At 47.1% G+C, this 21,799-nt stretch overlaps 1 protein-coding gene across 5 annotated transcripts in view; it reads right to left on the bottom strand.

Annotated features, from left to right (window-relative positions):
• Nucleotides 1-21,799, bottom strand: part of TIAM2 (TIAM Rac1 associated GEF 2) — a 202,726-nt gene that overhangs the window by 53,823 nt on the left and 127,104 nt on the right. For all 5 annotated transcript variants that reach the window (XM_045842983.1, XM_045842981.1, XM_045842984.1 and 2 more), the window contains 7 exons: nucleotides 21,437-21,622; nucleotides 20,687-20,833; nucleotides 8,585-8,746; nucleotides 6,860-6,964; nucleotides 6,590-6,668; nucleotides 4,428-4,520; nucleotides 3,539-3,802 (listed from right to left, as the gene is read on the bottom strand). In XM_045842983.1, the coding sequence (XP_045698939.1) occupies nucleotides 3,539-3,802; nucleotides 4,428-4,520; nucleotides 6,590-6,668; nucleotides 6,860-6,964; nucleotides 8,585-8,746; nucleotides 20,687-20,833; nucleotides 21,437-21,622 (1,036 nt within the window). The remainder of the gene's footprint in view (nucleotides 1-3,538; nucleotides 3,803-4,427; nucleotides 4,521-6,589; nucleotides 6,669-6,859; nucleotides 6,965-8,584; nucleotides 8,747-20,686; nucleotides 20,834-21,436; nucleotides 21,623-21,799) is intronic.

The following is a 21,799-nucleotide window of genomic DNA, read 5'->3' as shown; positions in this document are numbered from 1 at the left end:
AAAGTAGATCAAGAGCCTCGAACACCACATGGCTTGTTCCCAGGGCCTCGGGAAACATTGAACTTGGACGGCTGAGAGACGCACACACCGAAACAAGTGCCTAGGGCTCCTGCCTTATCTGCTGATGTTCCTACAGTTCCTCTATGAAAACCAGGGCTTTCCTGCCAGAGCGCCAGCTGTTTGGTTTCTATGAAGAGGCAGAAGACTGGCTTCTCTGGAAGACAAAATGGGGAAAAGCTTCCTTCTTTCCGAGTACGGTCGGCCACCTGTATGTGCGGGTGGTGCACCTGCAGACTCGACCAGCCCTGGACCGAACACACGGGGGTGGGGGGGGGGGGAGACTCACGTTCCTGCCGACGTGGCTGCATCTGTACTGAACACAGACAGACTTTTCTTCTTATCGCTCTTCCCTAAACAATACAGTATAACTATTTATATTGTATTAGATATTGTAAGCAATGTAGAGGTGATTTAAAGCATATGGGAGGATGTGCGTAGGTTATTTGCAAATACTACACCATCTTATATGAGAGGCTGGAGCACCCTCGGATTTTGGTATCTGCAGGGGTCCTGGACACAAGTCCCCATGGAAACGGAGGGACAGCTGTACCAGGCTGCCTTCTGGGTGTGCATGGCCAGGAACCCGACACTTAGGGAAAGCAGACTCAGAAATGACCACTCCTGAGCATAATTCAAAGTTGTATGCAAAACTGGTTTTCATGGTCATTCAAATTATTTTTTACTTGTATAATTTTTATTGTTTAGTAAGATAATGAGACTGCTGCTTTCTAATTCATTGCTAAAGCAAACCCAAGTCATTTTTAATGAACCATTCAGCTGCCCAGGAGAGGGAAGAAGAGAATCAGATTTGCAGACTTTTTGCCGTGTAAGGAGCTGGGCTGCGCATGCGCAGATGCCGACCCCTGAGCCTGTGGACCACCCACTAGGGCAGGGTGGGAGCCTCCTCTTTTGGGTGAGGACCCAGGGCTCAGTATCTTCCTCTGGGCTCCCCGGAGGCAGAGTCTGAGCCCAGGAGGCAGGTACAGGCGTTTATTTGGGAGCTGACCCCAAGAAGCCCAAGCGAAAAAGTAGGAAAGGTGGGCCCTAAAGGGTAGAAAGTCTTCATAAAAGGTGTGAAAGTGAGGTTGTCGTGTGCAAATGGGGCTCACTTCCAGGGGTCACCTGAAGAAGTGTCCAGCCGGGGACAGGACACGGGGTGGCATTCACCCAGGCCCACCCCTCCCTAGCAGAGGGCTGCCCCCAAAGTCACACAACCTGGAAAGGCAGGCCAAGACTCGAACCCGGGCCTGACCGAAAGCCTGCATGCATGTCGCCACACCACTCCCCTCCTCGGCGTCGACAAACTCGGGCTTCTCCTGTAATCGTGATACTGTGCACAGATGGGAGGCCCACGCTTACTTCTCTCTTCATCTTTCATTGTCTCACCTGCCCTCTCCTGACTTCCTTTCCCCCTAACCTCAAAAATGGACAGACCGCCTCCTGAGATGCTCACTCACGGGGCTTTCACTTCCTTCACGAGCTGCGCAACGACTTCCAAAAGAAAACAAGCCAATTCTGCACAGTGCGGAGCATCTAGGGAAGCAGTCCACCGTGGCTGGTTGGCTTCCAGCCCAAGCGCATTTCTACAGAACAGGAAAGGGGCCGGTCAAAGGCGGGCAGAGGCGGCCGCGGGCCCACAGCACATAGTCTGGCCAGGAACCCAGGAGTGGCTCTGGCCTGGCCAGTGGGGAAGCACCATCCGGGGAAGGGAGGGACACGCAGATGTGGGCACTGCAGCTGCATAGGGACCTGAGTGAAGAACAGCTGTGGACAAGCACTGCCCATTCCGACCAGCTAAGCCCTGTGCACACACAGACATGGTGGTCCTTAGGTAAATCACGGAGGCTGAGACATCAGTGTGGCTCCCTAGGATGAGCCACGCCATAACTAGCTAACATATCCGGGACCTCTGCTTTATTCTGCTTACTTGCATTAAAAAAAAAAAAAGCCCCAGCTGGTGTGGCTCAGTGGATTGAGCACTGGCCTGTGAACCAAAGTGTCACTGGTTCAATTCCCAGTCAGAGCACATGCCTGGGTTGCAGGCCAGGTCCCCAGTGAGGGGCACGTGAGAGGCAACCACACATTGATGTTTCTCTCTTTCTCTTTCTTCCTGTCTTCTCCTCTCTAAAAGTAAAATAAAGTCTTTAAAACAAAAGGTGATAAGCAAGCTTAACTGACCTGCTTGACCCTTACTACCTAACTAAAAGGGTAAATGGACTGCTGTTGCTGCTTTCTACAGAAACTCATTCCTGCAAGGACCAAAAGGGTTGTGACTGCAGCGATGTCTTGTGATGATAAAACACAGAGACGTAACAGGCAGGGAACGGGTCCCCCAAGAACAATGAGTGCAGACAGGGGGCGTGCTGGTGTAGCGTGGGGAACACTCGGCCTGCAACACGGCCCTGGGAGGCCGAGTTTCAGCCCTCACAGAACCACGCCATGAACTAGTTCCGTCATCATTTTTGTTCCATGACACCCACTTTTCTACACCAAACAGTCGACGTAATGGTATTGTAAACTGGAGTGGGGCCTCGAGAGAGGAGAAGAAGGCACTGCATACCTTACTGAGTCCCAAATCACACCATCTGATTTTGTACTTCCACAAATGACCCAATAAACTCGCTTTATAATTAAATCTTTCCTAACGACTTCTCTTTTGTGTTTTTCACCCATTCTTGGTAATCATGCAGAGATTTGAATTGGAAATCCGCTATGATTGTAATTAAGTATGAAAATTACATTGCGCTTGCTGGGTAAAGACCCTGCGCTCGGTCTCCTGTGGGGGCTTGACCGGCATCCTCCAGGAACAGGGAGGGAAACCGCCACAGGTTTTCAGTATTAGCTGGAACCCCTAATTTACTTGACTGCAACATTTGAAATATGCATGCATAAGCTCAGAAATTTAAACCTTCAAATGATGATCTCATATAGAAATTTTACCTTTCGGAAAATAAACCGGCAAACAAGTTTTCATCTTTAGGCCTATCCCAAATTTTAAAATTCATGACCTGCATTGAAAGTTTGCAGTCTACTAAGAAAGCAGTACTCAACAAAGGAGGTAAAGAACAGAATTGCGCCGACTATTCTAAGATTACTGCAAAATGTGTTTGCCTTTGATTCAACCCAATAGAAAATCAACCTTGGCATTTCTGTTGGCTTTCATCTACCTTCAATCACAAAGCAATTACAGCACTAAATATCATGGGCGACTGGTGTAAAAGATTCTGCAATGTTAAAGAATGTTACTTCGTACGAAATTAATTATTTTCTATTTCCATGAAAGTGTTATGATTGCTAGAACGCATGAAATTTCGACCAAAGCTGTGCTTGGTGGGCATCTGTGTTCTTTTCCTAATAAATGAGAAAACATCTTTTGAACAGTTTAAATCACGCAAGCTCGTAAGCCAAACAACAGCCTAAACAATTTTTAGCTGTGGTCACCAGTGGTTAAGAAGAAAGAAAAAAAAACAAAGCTTACCATTTGCCGTATTCTTTTTCAAGTTATCCAGGAACTCCTCCAGAAGCTGGGACTGGTTAGGGGGCGGCAGCAGGCCCTTCTGGCCCCTTTGGAACAGGTCGCTGTCCGACCACGAAGGGCACAGGGTGCCCTTGGTGTCCGGCGGCCGGGCGATCAGAGTGAGCCCCACGCTCTTCTCAGAAAACAGGGCCTCCATCTGCTTCAGGTCAAGATCAGACACAGCTTCCCCATTTAAGGTCATGATTTCATTGCCCTTTCTCAGCCCTAGAACCAGAGAGAGAGACAGAGAAAGAAGAAAGAGACGGAGATGACCGAGAGGGAGATCTCAAGATAAAAGAGAGCTGCACATGCAAACGGTGCACTCTCAGGGCCGTGCAGTTGCTATCGTCAGAGCAAGCACCAAAAAAGTACTGAGATGCCAATGATAAGGGAACACATGTCTCCTCTCTCGGGGCGAGGAGTAAAAGGGACGGTTTGAAAATGAAACAGTTTGAGAGTGATTCAAACGAATTGTTCTTCTATTTATCTGATGTTCAGGGCCCTGGGAAATTACACTCGTTTGCAAGATGAAAACAGGGCCGTCTGCCTGGCTGTCTGGAAAATATGCATGTATGTTCTCTGTGTGTGTGTGTGTGCATTCTCTCTCTCAACACACACACACTCTCTCTATACACACACACACACACTCTCTCTCTCTCTATACACACACACACACACTCTCTATACACACACACACACACGTTTTAAATTAAACTATTAACTTTACTTTCTTTACAATTCCCAGAGAAACCATTTTCTGACAACACTATGAAAAGAAAAGTGCACTAGCCAGACTGCATCCCACAGTTCCTAATTCCAAGGGAGCAGAGACATTCTGTGCCGCACGGACCTTCCCCGTAGGCCAGGCCGTCAGGGAGGACGTCGCTGATGAAGATCCGGCTGAGACGCTGGTGCTCGTCCACCTGCGCGGTCACTGCGAACCCTGGGGGACAAAGATAAAAGGGAATCAATCACACGTCCACACGCGTCACACCGGCTCATCTCCCCAGCACGCCCGGAAGTGTTTTCCCAGACATCTGTTGCTGTTAAGTACAGTATGTGGACAAATTCTAAGTTATAACTATTTTGAAGGCATAAATATCCAGCAGGGTCAGAAAAAGAGAAGCACGTCCGATCTAAAGGTTTAGGAAACATGAACACACAACCTTATCGGAAAGCAGAGGCCACAGACCCATGTTCCTAGCAGCCTCATTCCCCGCAGGCAAAAGGCCAGAGCCACCCAGCTGTCCATCCGCAGAGGCATGGATACACACACTGCGGTATGTCCATAGACTGGAATATTACTCACTCTTGAAAAAGGAGGGCATTCTGATACATGCTATAACATGGAGAAACCTTAAAGACATTGTGCTCTGTGAAAATAAGCCAGGCACAAACGATCAGATACTGTACGAGGTTAACTGGAGTAATCAAATGCATAGAGATGGAGGGCACAATGGGGGTTGCCAGGAGCGGGGGGCAGGAAGAATAGGAGTTACTCTTTAATCAGTGCCGAGTTCCAGTTCTGCAAGATGAAAACAGTCCTGGAGACAGATGGCAGCGATGATGGCACAACAGTGTGACTGTGCTCAATGCCCCTGAGCCGCCATTTTTAACCGTTCAACATTGATGCACTTTGCTCTGGGCATTTCACCACAATTTAAATTTTTTTTTTTAAGTTGAAGACCAAAAAATACTTATTGAAATCAATCAAATTCAGTTCAATAAAATATTTGTCAAGAAACAACCCCACATGGGCCTAGGGATTTTCAGAAGGTGGGAAAACACTCGGGCGGAGAGAGTGCGTGCCCTAAACGTGACCACACGCAGAGCCCCGGTGAACACATCTCCCTGACTCGGACACCGCCCTCCCCCCGGCTCCACGGTCGGGGCACCTGTTTGCATGTGCTGGTCTCGTGACACCGGGAGCCCTTTGATGCCGGGAGGAAGGGCATGCACCCCAGTCTGCTCCGGGCCTCGGGCAAAGCCTGCAGACAGGGGTCACCGGAAAGCATCTTTGCAATTGTCTTCACTCAGCCCTTCCGTCACTCGAGTGCAAAGGAGATTCACAAGGGTGACCATGGGAAGCTGAGTGAGGGCCAACACAAGGATAAAATGCTAAGAAGGCTTTAAGAAAAAAGCGTCATAACGTTTGGGTCAAACGGATTATGGAAATTAAGAAACAAAGAACGGATCATAAAAAGGACACTTGGACACAATAAACAATGAGTAGAATTTGATCAGCTGGAATCGCTTTAAGAAAAATAGTTACTGGTATATTAATAATATATTTAACAAGATAAGGAATAGTCTTTCTATGGAGATATTCATTGATGGTTATCTACTTATTGAGTTCGTACGGTAAAAGACAGAAGTGAATTTTAACACATGAACACAGTCAGTAAGGAGCCCAAAGACAAAGACAAGTTTAAATACAAATAAACAGAAATGCAAACATTAAATATCACGAAGTGCTTTGGGTAGTATTGACCTGTAACTGTTAAACTGAGGCTAAAGCAATCACGTAGGCTTCTTCATGCAAATTAGACCTCCGGTTAGTTCTCGAAGGGCAGGTCTGATTGACACATCGGGAGCAGGGAGGAGGAAGGGGGCGGGAGCGGAGAAGGGAGCTCTCCAGTGGGGAGAAGGTGCGCTCAGAGCAAAGGCAGCGAAGACAGGGAGATGAAAAGCATCGTGACTCACACGCGTCACGAGTTAATCAGCTCAGAACAGCACCTGGCACCCAGTAAACCCACGGTAAGTGTTATCGCCATCATTTCAAATGTCTCATCGACTTTTATATATTTATTCCTTTTCATTGTTTTTGGCATCTTTCCCTAATAATTAATACATCTTTTTAGCCTGCTACTCTAAGTAAATAAAAATGAGGAAAGATGAGGTTCAGACACTGCTGTCAGCTTTTCTGAAAATGTCCATTTAAAGGGAGAACGCTGGGTCTGCAGGCCCTGCGGCCAATGGGGAGCGGGGAGAGGAGGCTGCCCCCGCGCTCACCGAAGTCTGACACACTCCCCGTCTTCGTGAGCCGCACGTCGTAGACACTGAGGGGGAAGACTTCTATCTCGTCATAAACCTGCGGAAGGTCAAGACAGCAAAGTCAGGGATTTGATGTCACGATGTCTTGAAAATGTACTTAGACTGCTTCCGAGCTAGATGCCAAAGTTCAGCAGAACTTCCCCCCCAGATCACTTAGTTTCAAAACGAAGAGGCCATGAGTAATGGTTCTGACGTCTCTCTCTCTGCCCCTGGGGCTGGCGCACGCACCTGATCTTGCATGGATTCATGAGGTGCGGGGACACAGTACTCGATGTTTTCATCTACCAGCTTTCGGAGCTGCAGGCCATGGTGGCTGGGTTCCAACTGCCTCATCTATAAGGAAAAAGACAACTATTCAGACTTTAAATATTCTTTCTAAATTCATCATTGTTCATTAAAAATCACAGTGGAAATTTCTAAAAAAAAAAAAAGCCATATGTAAGTTGCTGAGTTTAAACCTATATAAAAAAGATTGAATTTAAATGTGCAAGAAAGGCAAGAAAAGGCAATTATTTTCAAGAAGGTCTTCTCTAAATGATAACTGCTTACCACGAAAAGCATGAGACCTTCTTAGGGGGTTTTGGGGGCATAAAGGTGCCAACAGAATGAACAGGATGAGTAAAAGTGGGTTCGCAGTTCTAAGTACTTGAAACACAGCGTTTACGCTCGTTTTGTTATTCTAGCATTCATTTCTACTCCAATTGTCAACCCATCCTGTCGACCCCCGTATCATACTCTTCTCAGCAAATGCTCTCTTCACATATGGGTTGTCCCTAACTTCATTTCCCACACTGCGGTGGAGAAATTTATGAAATGTGAACAATCCCATAAGCTACAGACTTCAGATTTAGGAATTTCCTACTCTAAAAAGTTTTCAAAAGGGCAATGTATACACTCATACACTTGCATCCTCCCTCTCTCTCTCCTGCGCTCTCTCTCTCTCTCTCACTGCGTGTGTGTCTCTCTCTCTGCCTCTCTCTCTCTCCCTCTCTCTCACTTTCAACAATGAGAAATCATCTCGCGTCCATGTTCTACCTGGGTCTAGTTGACCCACTACTTCTGACACCCTCTAGGACTTAGAAACTTTACCAAGTTAAAAACTGATGTCATGGCTGTAAAACAACTTTGTTGACTGCCTGAATAGAAACCTTACATAATGGAGTAAAAGGAAATTAAATGAATAGTATGAGCTACACATATAAATGTCTGGTATACTAAGGCTTCACTCGAAGGGACAAAGGAGAACTAAAATGAAGGATTATCCACCTCTACTCAGTGCACACGGTGAAGAGTTACCAAACTCTACGTGCCTTTTTTTTTTTTTTTTTTACCATTTCACATATTTGATTGCACTTTTCTCTGAAAACTTAAAGATATTTCAGCTCTCCTGCACCATCTGGTGGTCTAAAATATCTACTCTGACGGTGCTGAGTCTACTTCACCCGTTTCAGTGGGCTCTCTTTAAGACTTATCGTAAGCTACCTTTTCAGAAATAAAACCCAGCTTGAATAATGAAGAGAATGTCTCACAACAGTCTCCACGAAACCACAGTCAATGGGATCAAGTGGCTTGTGCAATCCAGAGAAACCTGGCAAAACGACTTGGTATTAAATCAAACTCACTTCAACGTTTATGCCGCTTTCTTGTAGGGCACCGTCCCCGAGTAACTTAAATAACAACAGCCTTCATATGTATTCCAGATAGAAAGGTGCACACAGAAGTTCAGTACAATAGCCCAGGTGCTTTATGACGGCAAGGGGCCATGCCCTAACAACTCCTACTTCTAACAGATGAAGAAGGAGAATGCTAATTAATAAGTATTATGCTCACTAATAATGTTCCCTGGTGTAGAAAGTGAGGTCTTAAACACCACACAGATTTACAAGGCATACGCAAACAACACGAAAGGTTCTTTTTCCTCCAGAAGCGTACGTCCGCAGCAAACTCGGTTACCTGGCAGGCCAAAGCCAGCACGTCTTGCACCCTGTGCTCCGGCCGGACCGTCACAGTGACGCCCTGACTGTCCTGGAAGTGAACGTGCGCCTGGGTCTCCCACGCGCTGTCTCGGGCACCGCCGTCCACCGCCGAACCGTACGTGTGCAGCAGCTCATCGACCTGTGTTTGGGTCCCCAAAGAGAACGCAGACAGAGGTGATGTTTTATAAATGAGAGAAACTACCGCAATAATATCCCCTTAATCGAAGGCGCCTTTTACAGTAAGCCCTTTCACATGCCTTACGTGTCTGGCTCCTCGGGACCCTCGGGGGCAGACGAGCCCAGCGTGTCCTAAACCCCCGCGAACCTGCTGGCCAGGGAGGCTGAGGAGAAGTCAGCTGACCCCTGTCCCGAGCTCTAGCCTCCCTGCCATTCTGCCTGTGCAATGCAACCTTTATTGCTGCCTGGGTCTTTGTTATGCTGTTGAAGTACCCAGTGAGTTCCTGGAGCATCCTGATAACCAGTGACAGCCCTGCGGTCCGTGGGAGGACCGCTTCGTCCCCACCCTCTGCGGTCTCCAGGTGAAGGCTGGGAAGAGGCACCGTGACATCAGCGCCACGACCCCGGTGGTCTTCAGATACACTCTCATCCATGGCCCCGATGGCTGCCCGCATCCCAACCCCGGATCGCACTTAAGCCAAGCATGCTCTTCTTCTCACTCATTTTGACACTTCATCCTGGAGAAATTTTTTTTTCTATTTCACGTCTAGATATTCTTTAGAAATCATCCCAAGCATAAGCCTTTCCCGAACAAGCTGAGTTTCCTGAACTTCCTCTCCACAGCAACTCAACATCCTCACACTAATCTGCACGTCTCTGAGTTCAGCTTCGGTGAATCTTTGTTGAAGACTCTCTCAACACGTCTCCCCACTTCACGACGGGTGGGGCGCGAGCGCACCACGCCGGCCCACGCCGTGCTGCGTGCTCGGCAGTTTCTGACCCAAAACGTCTCGGCTCCCGTGCCCCACCCTCCCTCGTCCCAGGATCTCGCCCTGAGTGACTTCTTTTTGTTTCCCCAAATGAAAAAAGTCCTCAAACAAAAAACATTTTGCTCATGCAAAAGAGGTGAAACCAAAGGTGGCAGAAGCACTAAAAGGCATCAAAATCTTCCAGTTCAGAAAAAGCAGATAAAGTGGCACTTTTCTCTCTCGGACCCCTCCTCCCCCACATACAGTGTCACAACACACCCACGATGTGTGTTTCCCCACCCTGGTGAATACCTAAGGCTCCACCCCTTACTACATAACAGGCGCCCAAGACAAAAAAAAAAAAAAAAGGCACAAATGAAAGAACAGATCAAAGCTCCAGGAAAAATACAACTAAGCAATGAAGAGATCGCCAAACTGCCAGATGCACAGTTCAAAACACTGGTAATCAGGATGCTCCAGGAACTCACTGGGTACTTCAACAGCATAACAAAGACCCAGGCAGCAATGAAGGTTGCATTACGTGAAGAAAAGAAAAATCTACAGGGAACCAACAGTGATGGGAAGGAAACCAGGACTCAAATCACCAGTTTGGAGCAGAAGAAAGAAATAAACAGTCGACCAGAACAGAATGAAGAAACAAGAATTCAAAAAAATGAGGAGAGGCTTAGGAACCTCCAGGACATCTTTAAATGTTCCAACATCTGAATCACAAGGTGCCAGAAGGAAAAGAGGAAGACTAAGAAATTGAAAATTTATTTGAAAAAATAATGGAGAACTTCCCCAATCTGGCAAAGGAAATACTTTTAGGAAGTTCAGGCAGCTCAGAGAGTCCCAAAGAAGTTGGACCCAAGGAGGAACACACCAAGACACATCATAATTTCATTAGCCAAGATAAAGATAAGGAGAGAATCTTAACGGCAACAAGAGAAAAGGAAACAGTTCCCTGAAAAGGAGTTCCCATAAGACCGTCAACTGATTTCTCAAAAGAAAACTTACAGGCAAGAAGGGCCTGCAAAGAAGTATCCAAAGTCATGAAAGGCAAGGACCTACATCCAAGATGACTCTCTCCAGCAAAGCTATCATTTATAATAGAAGAACACATAAAGTGCTTCCCAGATAAGGTCAAGGTAAAGGAGTTCATCACCACCAAGCCTTTATTATATGAAATGTTAAAGGGACTTATCTAAGAAGAAGATAAAAAATATGAACAGTAAAATGACAACAAATTAACAACTATTAACAACCGAACCTAAAAAAAAAAAAAAACTAAGCCAACAACTAGAACAGGAACAGAATCACAGAAATGGAGATCACATGGAGGGTTATCAGTGGGGGAGTAGGAGGGAGAGAGGGGGAAAGGTACAGGGAATTAGTAGTATAAATGGTAGGTAGAAAATAGACAGGGGGAGGTTAAGAATAGTGTAGGAAATGTAGAAGCTAAAGAACATACGACACATGGACATGAACTAAATGGGGGGAATGGGGGTGGGAGGGGGTGTGCAGGAGAGAGGGGAATAGAGGGGGGGAAATGGGACAATTGTAATAGCATAATCAATAAAGTATATTTTTAAAATCTTCAAGTTCAAAAACTTTTGAGTGGTAGAAAAATGTCTCAATAGGTGTATTGCATCAAATGGAAAGTACATTGAAGGTGACTGAAGTTTAAACATATAAGAATAAATACTAAATTTTTTATAAACAAATTCCATTGCTTGGGTCCCCCTCTCATACTCTGAATTCTATGCATTAAAAAGTAAAAGATCTTATGTAGGGTTAAAAATTAAAATGGATATAATACAGAAATTTAAAAAAAAAAACAGGTTGAGGCAAAGCAAGAAAGACCCATCTTTCTGGGTTGCCATTTGTGAATGCGTTGCCCCGAGTAGCTTTTCTCGACCTGTCATGGATGCGTCACTTTCTGCACATTTCCCTGGGCAGACCACGGCAGCCTCGGATACATATGAACCTCAGGTGCCCAAACGAGAGAGACACGGGGGAAGAGGAGCAGGTGCTTGGAGCCCAGGACGAGGGAATCCGCCCGGACACCCCTCTCTCCTGAAGGGTCCCTATCTCACAGGATCCCACTTCACTCCCTAGAAAATCTCCCAGGCACTTCTGGGCACCTAAGCAGCAATCCCAACCAGGTGAGGCAGCGACAACCAGGGCCTGCCTTAAAGGCGCAGACCCGGCCTCGCAGAACGCGCTTGCCCAGCATCAAACTAAAAGCCCAGCAGAGGTCGCTGTGGAGTAAGAAACCACACAGCAGCCGACCCAGAGCAAATCAGGGTCCCCATTCCGGCTGCAGAGCAGCTCCGCTCTGCACTTTTAGAACCGAACAGGAAAACTGTCGCTGAGGATGGGCGGGTGGGGGAGGGGCAGGAGAGATGCAGACTCACACCTACCACCCCTCGTGCCCTCCTGTCCCATCCCTCCTGTCCGTAGGAGAGGCTGTCACTCAGGGCCAGTGGAATCAGCTTTGACCTGCTGTCAGTCACTCACCATTCCCAGCCCTCGGAGGTCAGCACCCTCGTGACCCTCTGTTTAACAAGTGAGGAAAATGAGGCCTGGAAGATCCCAGAACCTTGCCCAAGCGCACAAAGGGAGCTGTGACTGTGGGGATTTGAACCCCGGAAACCTGGCATGAGCAGGTGCTCACCACCGTGACACTGTACAGAACTATCAGCCTGGCAGTCACCTCCCCGCAAAGAGGATGCAGCCTACCTTTCCCAAGTCCTTTCCATTATATAGAACACACACCACATTCCGGCTGAATAAAAGGGCTCACCCACCATTCCCACCAAGGGGTGAATGCCGTCTCTGCCCCCGGACCCTCGTTCACGTCCATGACCTTCCACACAGCTCTAGGGCGGGAACCACTTGTACCCTTCAACCTAGTTTCGAATGCTCCTCCCGTCTCATGAAGCGCCTCCTGCTTGCTTCCCTCATTCCCCCAATTCCACGCAATTAGATGTACCCAGTCTCCCGGGTCCCTGGGACAGCACTGAACTAAGCCTGGCTCAGGAGACAGCCATTCGCAGGCTGCTCGGGCACCCCCAGGTGTTAAGATGCAAGACACAGCAGAGGCGGCTGGGTCTCCTTCCTCAGCCCTCAGCACAGGGCGTCCTGCACTCGGAACACCCCTGACACGAGTGTGGACTTGGAAACAACTAGAAATTCACTGTCATGCATAGGCTTGCAAAGTAAAAGCTGTCTATCCTCAGTACCTTCTTCAAATCTTCCCTAAAAGTTCAAGAAGAGACATTAACAGATTGCTAGCAGGGGAAAAGTCCTGGATGAGAGAACAGTGTGCAGGGAAATACAGAGATGGGAGGAAAAACAAAATAAATATCCACATGCTACTTAATTCAACAGGGTCTTGTGCCTGCAACAGCTCTGAGGAATCATTTCCTAAGTCTGCCCTTGACCTAAGGCGGAGTGGATGGCCGAAGACAAGCTGCCTGTCCAAGCCAAGGAGGGCTCAGAACTTGTCAAGGTCCCTCAATGAAGCCCTGGCTGGCGTAGCTCAGTGGATTGAGCATGGGCTGCGAACCAAAGTGTCGCAGGTTCGATTCCCAGTCAGGATACATGCCTGGGTTGCAGGCCATAACCCCCAGCAACCGCACGTTGATGTTTCTCCCTCTCCCTCCCTTCCCTCTCTAAAAATAAATAAATAAAATCTTTAAAAAAAAAAGATTTTATTTATTATTTTTAGAGAGGGAAGGGAGGGAGGGAGGGAGAGAGAGAGAGAGAAACATCAATGTGCGGTTGCTGGGGGTTCTGGCCTGCAACCCAGGAATGTACCCTGGCTGGGAATCGGACCTGGGACACTTTGGTTCCCAGCCCGCGCTCAATCCACTGAGCTACGCCAGCCAGGTAAATAAAATCTTTTTAAAAAATCCCTCAATGAAAATTTATATCTAATTTTTAACTGTGTATAATACACGCACATATCCCGGAAGTGTATGCAGTTACAGAAGCGAAACCTGGTTATTCAAAGGAGGCGTCGAGAATGTGGAATTTAATTTGAACAAGAAAAAGCAAAAGCTACCTGGTGCTGACAGCTCTCCTAGGCGGTTGTACATTTTGCCCATTTTGGACAGCAAACGAGATTGATTTCCTCAAAGGGCAATGCTATCCATGCTGGAAACACACACGCTTTATTCTCAGTACGCCAGATACAGCACTCTCCTACATTCTACTTCACAAAAGGAACAGAAGATCCTGAAAATATGCACAACGAATGGAGCCATCTGGAAAACTCCCTTTCCAGTTCAGTCTTTAATGACTCGCCCCCAAGCATGTGGCTGGCTGCCTCAGTCAACACTGTTGCACACCCAGCTCCCTCCTACTCCGCCTTGCCCTCCCCCTAAAAATTAGTTTCCAATTAGCCCACTTCAGGTTTCCAGGTCCTGGAGAAGACAGGCGGAGACAGTAAGAATATAACAGCCAACTTGGGTCAAATCCCAGCCTTGGCAGGGCTGGTTATCTACGGTCTCTGGGCTTCCGTGGTTTTTTTTTTTTCACCTTTAAAGGGAGCTGCAAATGGCAGCCTCTGGGGGTGGGGGTGGGAGTGGGGGTGTCAGGGACGGGTGTGAGGAATGGCACGGGAAGGTACAGACACTGTGCCTTGTTGTATGAAGGACCACAACCATGTGAAAGAACTTTTTCAAAGCTCAGCCTGGATACTAGCACTACAGTGTAATGAGTTTAGCCACTGTGAGCCCATGATGGCCACTACAAAGACCTGACTGGGAACCACCCCGGGGGGCTGGGGCGACCACTGAGGGCAGATCCCCACACAGTCCAGCTCTGACCGGCCGTCGCTGACTGGCAGCCCTGGCATCTGAGCTGACTTAATTAAGGTTTACAAACCACTTTAGCCCCCCCTTGTAGGGCAAGTTCCACAGAAGCTATTATTATTATTATTATTATTATTATTATTATTATTATTATTACATGAATGGTCCCAAAAAGCACAGGTCAAATTCCTTCTGCTCGGTGTGCCTCCAGGAGAGAGCACAGAAACTGCGGGTGTTCTCACAGCAGATGCTGCCGGATCAAACAGCTTGTAATTGCTACTTGGATCGTGGAGGGAAGGGAGTGGCAAAATCACAGCCGGGCTGTCACGGAGGGGCCCACACCGCCTGGGTGGCTGGGAAAAGGAAAGTCTATTAGCAAGGGAGATGAGGATAAAACAAGAGGACTCACACCTCTGTTTTCTTTTTTTTTTCTTTTTTTTTAAGATTTTATTTATTTATTTTTAGAGAGGGAAGGGAAGGAGAGAGAGAGAGAGAGAGAGAGAAACATCAATGTGCAGTTGCTGGGGGTCATGGCCTGCAACCCAGGCATGTGCCCTGACTGGGAATTGAACCTGCGATGCTTTGGTTTGCAGCCCGCGCTCAATCCACTGAGCTATGCCAGCCAGGGCTTTCTGTGTTTTCTTAACAAGAAGAAAATGTCGCAGAGGAGAAAGTGTGTATTCCCTTCTGGAGTTGATGTTGAAACAGCAGTTAAAATGAAAGGAAAATGGCCAATGTCTCTTCCTTCCTTCCTTCCCTCCCTCCCTTCCATCCACCCATCTGTACACGTATGCACATTATGTAGGGTTCCATAGTAATACTCTATTTCAACAAACTACTATGTTATAATCAAGAGTATGTGGTTTCATTCCTATTTTCCATCTTAAAAACCAACATCAGTCATTTTTTCCCAGTTTGGAGCTGATGACTAACACGACAAGGCTTCATTCACTGAATGCTGCGGATCCTTGGGGCACCTCAGGCCAGTGTTCCGGGAGCCAGGGCCAAGGCCAAGGCTGGGCTCCACAGTCTCTGCAGTGAGGCTTCCAGAGTAGCTGCCCGTCCTGGCCTCAGTGGGAGATCCGTTGTCACCATCCCCACAACAAACACCGCCCTGCAAATACTCCCTGAGACTCCCCATTACTCATTAAAAAGTACCTATAAAAAGCTTTCATTTTGGGCTAGCCAAACTGTCCTCTAAAAAAATGCTCAAACAGGGCTGGCTTTATTCCAACCTTAACAGATTTCCAATCAGGGTGAGTCACTGCTGGACAGTTGCATGATGCACCACATTGAGTGGGATAGTTTACAGCGGCCACGAACCCCCCCACCCCCCACCCCCCGCCAATGCTCAGGAATGACTGCCTCTCCGTATTACCATAGTGGACATACTGATAATATGCTGACTGTATACAAATGCATGGTTTGTGCACGTTATAACTATCCCCCAAGAATGATCAGCGGAGGAAAACTAGTGAGATGTAATGTTAATTATTCAACCAGCTACAGGCAGAAGTTTAAGTCCCAGAGATACATAAAAACAAATGCCTTTACTTCAATCTGCAGCTCAATTTAAGCCCAGTTATCTGAGTCTGCAGTACGGAAATGTAAATACACAATTAACACAGCCCTAGAAGGCGAAGGAATTTCTTTAGCATCATCCTTCTGTCAGAAGCAATGTTTAGTTAGAATAAACAGGGAGAGCTGTTTAAATACACAGGCTTTAAGTGAACAGATGCTGCAATACTCTCCTCTTGCCCATTACAGCACCACTGGGACTTGCGGATTAAATCACGAGATCTTTTGGTAATTTAAGCCCGACTTCAATAATTAATTCTAATCATTAATGGGTATTTTACCAAAATTATATTCAAGTCCAACATAAGTTCTGTTCATAGAAAATGCTTTGATGATGATCTACACGTTCAAAGTAAGAATTTTTAATTATTTAATACAGGAAGAGATACGATTTTAAAATTATGGGGGTTTTAAAAGATTTTATTTATTTTTAGAGAGAGGGGAAGGGAGGGTCAAAGAGAGGAAGGGAAACATTGATGTGTGAGAGAAACATCAATCAGTTGCCTCCTGGGGTACCTGGCCTGCAACTCAGGCATGCGCCCTGACAGGGAATCGAACCGGTGACCTTTCAGCTCACAGGCTGGTGCTCAATCCACTGAGCCAAACACACCAGGGCAAAATTAGGGAGTTTTATTGCAGATCAAACAATTCTCAACCATTAAAGGGCTACATCTAATACAGACAGTAGGCAAATTTATTAGGCAAGACTACGTCCTTGGCAGTGTGCAATATGGTGAGAATATACATATAATCAGAAGATCTACACATGCAATACTGGACACAGGTCCTCATGACGAGTTTGTCCAGGGAAACACGGCCTAACAGACACTCGCCGGGATGCCTGGCAGTAAGAGGTGAGATAGAGCGAGAACTGAGCATCTAAGAGCGACACTTTAAAAAAAAAACCACAAAACCAAGTAAAATGCCTGGAGAAAGGTGTGATTTGATCTGGATTTTGGAACAGGCTCTGCAAGTGCATAGAAACAAAGGGGCAGGGACTGGAAATTACTTACTAGGAAAAGTCTACTGATTTGATGGCGTGATTTATAAAGAAGGAAGTTTGGATGTGGCTTGCTCACCCCACCACCGGTCGGATTTACTGAAAGGAGAGAACCGAGGACAGACGGGAGCAACACCAGCGTGTGACAGGGCCTCTCATCGCCCACGCTGTCCGCCCCGACCTCTGGGGATGGGAGGTGGAGGGGGCAGGGATTGAGCAGAGGTTTCTACCCTGGTTCAGACCATGCTACCGCCATGTGGCCGATTGGGCAATAGCCGTGGCGCATGAGCAGCCTGGGCGCAGAGTCGGAGCCAGCCTCACGTGAAGGCGGGGTAGGTGGCGGCCTCCGCTGGGCACTTTGGCATCACCAGAAAGGCCCTCACTCAACCCCTGGCCCCTGACCCAGGACCTACCACGGCGTCTAACACTTCACTACTGCTCGCGTTTTCAAACTAAATTCCCTCCTCACTGAATCACCCCAATTAATCCATGAGTAACACTGCCTGCGTCTGCAAAAGCATATTCACATCAGGTTTTAATTTTGCCAAGTAGAGTTTTGTTGGACATAAAACCCAAGATAAAATAATTTGATGAGCAAGACAGGGTAGCAGAACAGTAATATGAAACACAGCTTCAAGGCGAAGCTGTGGCATTGAAAATAAGACACAAAGATCCCTGGCCGGTGTGAGTAATCGGTGGTGTCCCATACTCCAAAAGGTTGCGGGTTCGATTTCCGTCAGGGCACATACTTAGGTTGTAGGTTTGAGCCCCAGAAAATGTCCTCAGGTGGGGATTAAAAAAAAGGACGAGGCATAAGCTCATCCAGACAATCATCACCTGACTCCAGAACTCCGTTCAGAAACAGTTCTGGGGAACGTGTTCTGCCAAAAAGGATTCTGGAGTCTGAAAGGGGACCCTGGACTCAGCCCCCACGGGGAAACCGGCAAAGTTTCCCAAAGCTGCTGACCCACAGCGCAGGCGTGAACCACAGCCCGGACCTGTGGGAAGACCCCTGACCAGGGGTCAAATGCAATTTTGAATTCACCAAACTCTCAAATGAGGGTAAGCATTGCTGAGGAATAGGGAAGAATACACAAAAGCTTCCATTTTTACTCCAGTCATGACACTTTTAAGATGCAGTTATCATGAGTGTAGATGCCTGCAAACATACTTGGCATTTCGAGAATGTCTCTTATGTACCTTACCAGGGGCCATTTTAATTCTAAATTTACGGGGAACCGGTTCATGTAAAGATGCTAAACTAGCCCTGCCCACTTAACTTAGCCCCTGGGTCACTGTGTGAAAGGAGTGAGCTACTATCTACGGCGGCAGCTACTGAAGAGACAGGCGTCTGGAGGTAGCTGAGTCCCGGGAAACCATGGCCGCCCCATGAATCGAGTATCTGACAGAGAGCGGGGAAGAGTCCTAATGCAACGGCTCTGCTTGTTCATTCGGCAGCAACCGTTTTCAGTATTAAAAGTCTAAGCTCTATAACATTTTATATGACTTCACAATGGGAACTCTTTCCCACTCCACATTGAAAAAGTTGTGTGTCTTCCTTCCCCTCTGCTGACACATTCTACTTTTCTACGGTGTTATTATTCAAGTCATCTTGGATCTTCTGGATGTTGCTTTTAACCAAGATGTACACGTTTCCAAAGTTGTGGGGCAGAGCTCACATTTGACTTGGCAAAGCTACCAAAATCAAGCTTATAACTTTTTTTTTAAATGTGCATGAAATAAATATTGGGAAGAAGTATGGCTAAATATTAAAACTGTGTTTGGATAGAAGAACTAGGAGTAATTTCCTTTACTTTTTCCAATTATCTTTTAGATTTTATAGAATAAACATTAAAAATAAGCCAGTATGCCCTGGCTGGTGTAGGTTAGTGGATTCAGCACTGGCCTGTGAACCCAAGGGTCACCGGTTCGATTCCCAGTCAGGGCACATGCCTGGGTTGTGGGCCAGGTCCCCAGTTGGGGGCACATGAGAGGCAACCACACGTTAATATTTCTCTCCCTCTCTTTCTCTTTCCCTTCCCCTCTATCTAAAAAATAAATAAAATCTTTATTAAAAAAAAAGAATAAGTCATTTAAATATTTATAGGTACAGTACCTATGACACAACAACTTCATTCAGTTATTTAAATACCAACACTATAATTAGTTTCATATCTTTTAAAAACAAAAAATGTTCAACCAAATGCTGTTGTTTATCGAGATATCTTACGTTGGGAACATTCACCACATACAACGAGGCAAAGGCCATATTGGACTCACATCTCAGTGAAATGTCAACACCTAAGCAAAATAGCAAGTTATAAAGTGATTTATCATTACTGTTTAATTATATAGAATCAACTACCTTGATTAAAATGAGAATTTGCCTCCAAAACATTATTTAAACTTTACAGAAGTTCAATTTAAAAATATAAGCCCAGCATTAGCAAATGGTCCGACGGTTTTTAGTTAACTACACTATATCATGAAGAAATGTACTTTCATCCACAACTAAACAAATGATTACTTCTAACAGTTGCAGTGCAAATAGGACCACGATTCTGAAACTCGGCATTCTTTTTGACCTTGAGCGTGCAGAAATAGGGGCTATGTGAAAGCGCTTTCACGTGCTTCCGCTGCCGTCCAACCAACTGATCAACCCTCCGCCACCTCCACTGTCCCCAAGTTATGAGCAGGTCAAAGAAGTCGACACAATCCCTGTTATTCACTAGCCCACAGAACTGTTGCCATACATAATCAAATAAATATCTATAGACAAAGTAGAAAATAAAGTTCCATAAAATGTGACTCTTCCTTCCAGGTCACACTGAAAGCGCATCCCAAAGAACCACCACCTGTTGAAGATAAAAACACTCAAAACACCCTGAAGACAATTCACTGTACGTGGGCCACATTTTGACAGTGAGTGCTGCAGCTATTTTTGCTTGACACAATGTGTTAACACTGCCCTTCCTCCCCAAGGAGACTCAGCAGCAGCAACAGGCCAGTGGTTTAGGGCTTCGGATCCCGGATGGCCCAGTCCTGGCCCGGCCCCTCGGGTGCGGTATGAACAAGGACAATAAAGTGCCGCAACCTCTCCAGGCCTCGGGCTCCTCGTCTGCAAAACGTGATGACAAAGTGCCTACAAAGATTAAGTAAGCAACCCTGGCTGGCGTAGCTCAGTGAATTGAGCGCGGGCTGCGAACCAAAGTGTCGCAGGTTCAATTCCCAGTCAGGGCACATGCCTGGGTTGCAGGCCATGACCCCCAGCAACTTCACATTGATGTTTCTCTCTCTCTCTCCCCTCCCTTCCCTCTCTAAAAAATAAATAAATAAATAAGTAAAATCTTAAAAAAAAAAAAGATTAAGTAAGCAAAGTGTCCCACACTATCCACAGATTTTAGCATTTAGCTGCAGTTTCCCTGATGGTTAACTGTACACATTTAGTTTAACGTGAAATCTATAGGAAAAATAACTATCAGTACGAAAGACAAAGAAACGTGTGGATTCTTTTCTGATTACCCTCACTTTTGTGTTACTAAGCACCCAGGAGTGAGCGAGGTGCCCTCTTTGGGGCGTGCCAGAAGGAGACAGAGCAACTTGTGTGTTTTGTTTGGGGAAAAAAAGCGCAAGCGCAGACTGCATGCCTTTGAACCAAATTTTACCTCATTCCTAACGGACAAGGAACATTTTGCAGCGGGCAGAAACCCCAGGATCCCCCGGTCGGTCTGCGGCCCCTCTCCTGCGGAGCTCACCTGAGTTATAGAAGGTCTCTTCTCCTTCCCTTTTCTTGCCAGTGTGTCCAGCCCTTTCAATGAAGAAAACAGGCCCTTCTTGTTTCTCGCTCGCTGGGTCACTGAGAGTGTCCTCTTCCGGAAAGCAGAGTCATCTCTAGAGCACACCTAATTCAAAACACAGTTTTAAAAGGTCTGAAAGCGTATTATTTGGGCGGCAGAGAGAACGGACTATATTGCCCTCATGGAAGTAAGCCCTGCCTGCTCGCAGGCCATTCTGCCCAGGACGGAGGCCACTCACTGCACGGCTGACACACGCCAGTTGGATCCGCCACAGACACCTCACTTATCTGCATAACACAGGCCTCGTTACAACATCCAGATCTCTCCACGGAGCACAGTAGGGTCAGCAAAACAATCCACAGACACCTCCCTCCCCCGGGCTGAGCCGGCACCACCCGTGGAAATCGCCCACCCGGGAGTGATTTCAGAAAGTCCAGTAAAACGACCTCCGACCAGCCCTTTGATTCTTCACCCCATTGTGACTACCACGTGAGGGAGGGACAGACTGAAAGGCAGATGCAGATGTGAATATTTAATAAGCATCTACTAGTGGCTGGATTTTTAGAAGCAGCAGCAGCGAGGAAGCCAGGACTCTTCATGCAGCATCTTAACACTCCACCCCTGGGAGCTCGGCCCCAGGGGCTCTGGTCAGCCACTGAGCTCAGTCACAGCAGAGCTGAGGGCCACCATCCTCCCCGGGGCACTTACCAGGGCGTGGAAAGAGGAAACTGACAAGATGCCCAGCCTGCCCAGGGCCAGCTTGGAGGGGCGGCTGGCGGCGGCTAGGAGGCTCTTGGGGTTCGGCAGCTCCCCGCCTTGCAGGCTGGCCAGATAGCAGCGCATCCTGAAGAGATCCATGTGAAACCGCTCCAGGTTCTGCTCCCACTGCTGAATCTGTTCACACAAGAACAGGGGCAAATGAAGTGAGAAGGAGAAGTTTTCAGGGCTCAGACTGAGAATGTGATCCCTTTCACAAACTTCAAGGAAAAAATTATTGCTTCTGGTGTGTGGCAGGGTTGAAATAAGCCTCCACGGCTCACCCCAGCCCAAGCCCTCCCGCCAAAGCTCAGC

This window comes from Phyllostomus hastatus, unplaced genomic scaffold, assembly GCF_019186645.2.
Source record: "Phyllostomus hastatus isolate PE091 unplaced genomic scaffold, TTU_PhHast_1.1 phas_contig_40, whole genome shotgun sequence".
Taxonomy (NCBI): Eukaryota; Metazoa; Chordata; class Mammalia; order Chiroptera; family Phyllostomidae; genus Phyllostomus; species Phyllostomus hastatus.
The sequence above is the reverse complement of the archived record's forward strand: the minus strand, read 5'-3'. Positions and strand labels throughout refer to the sequence as shown.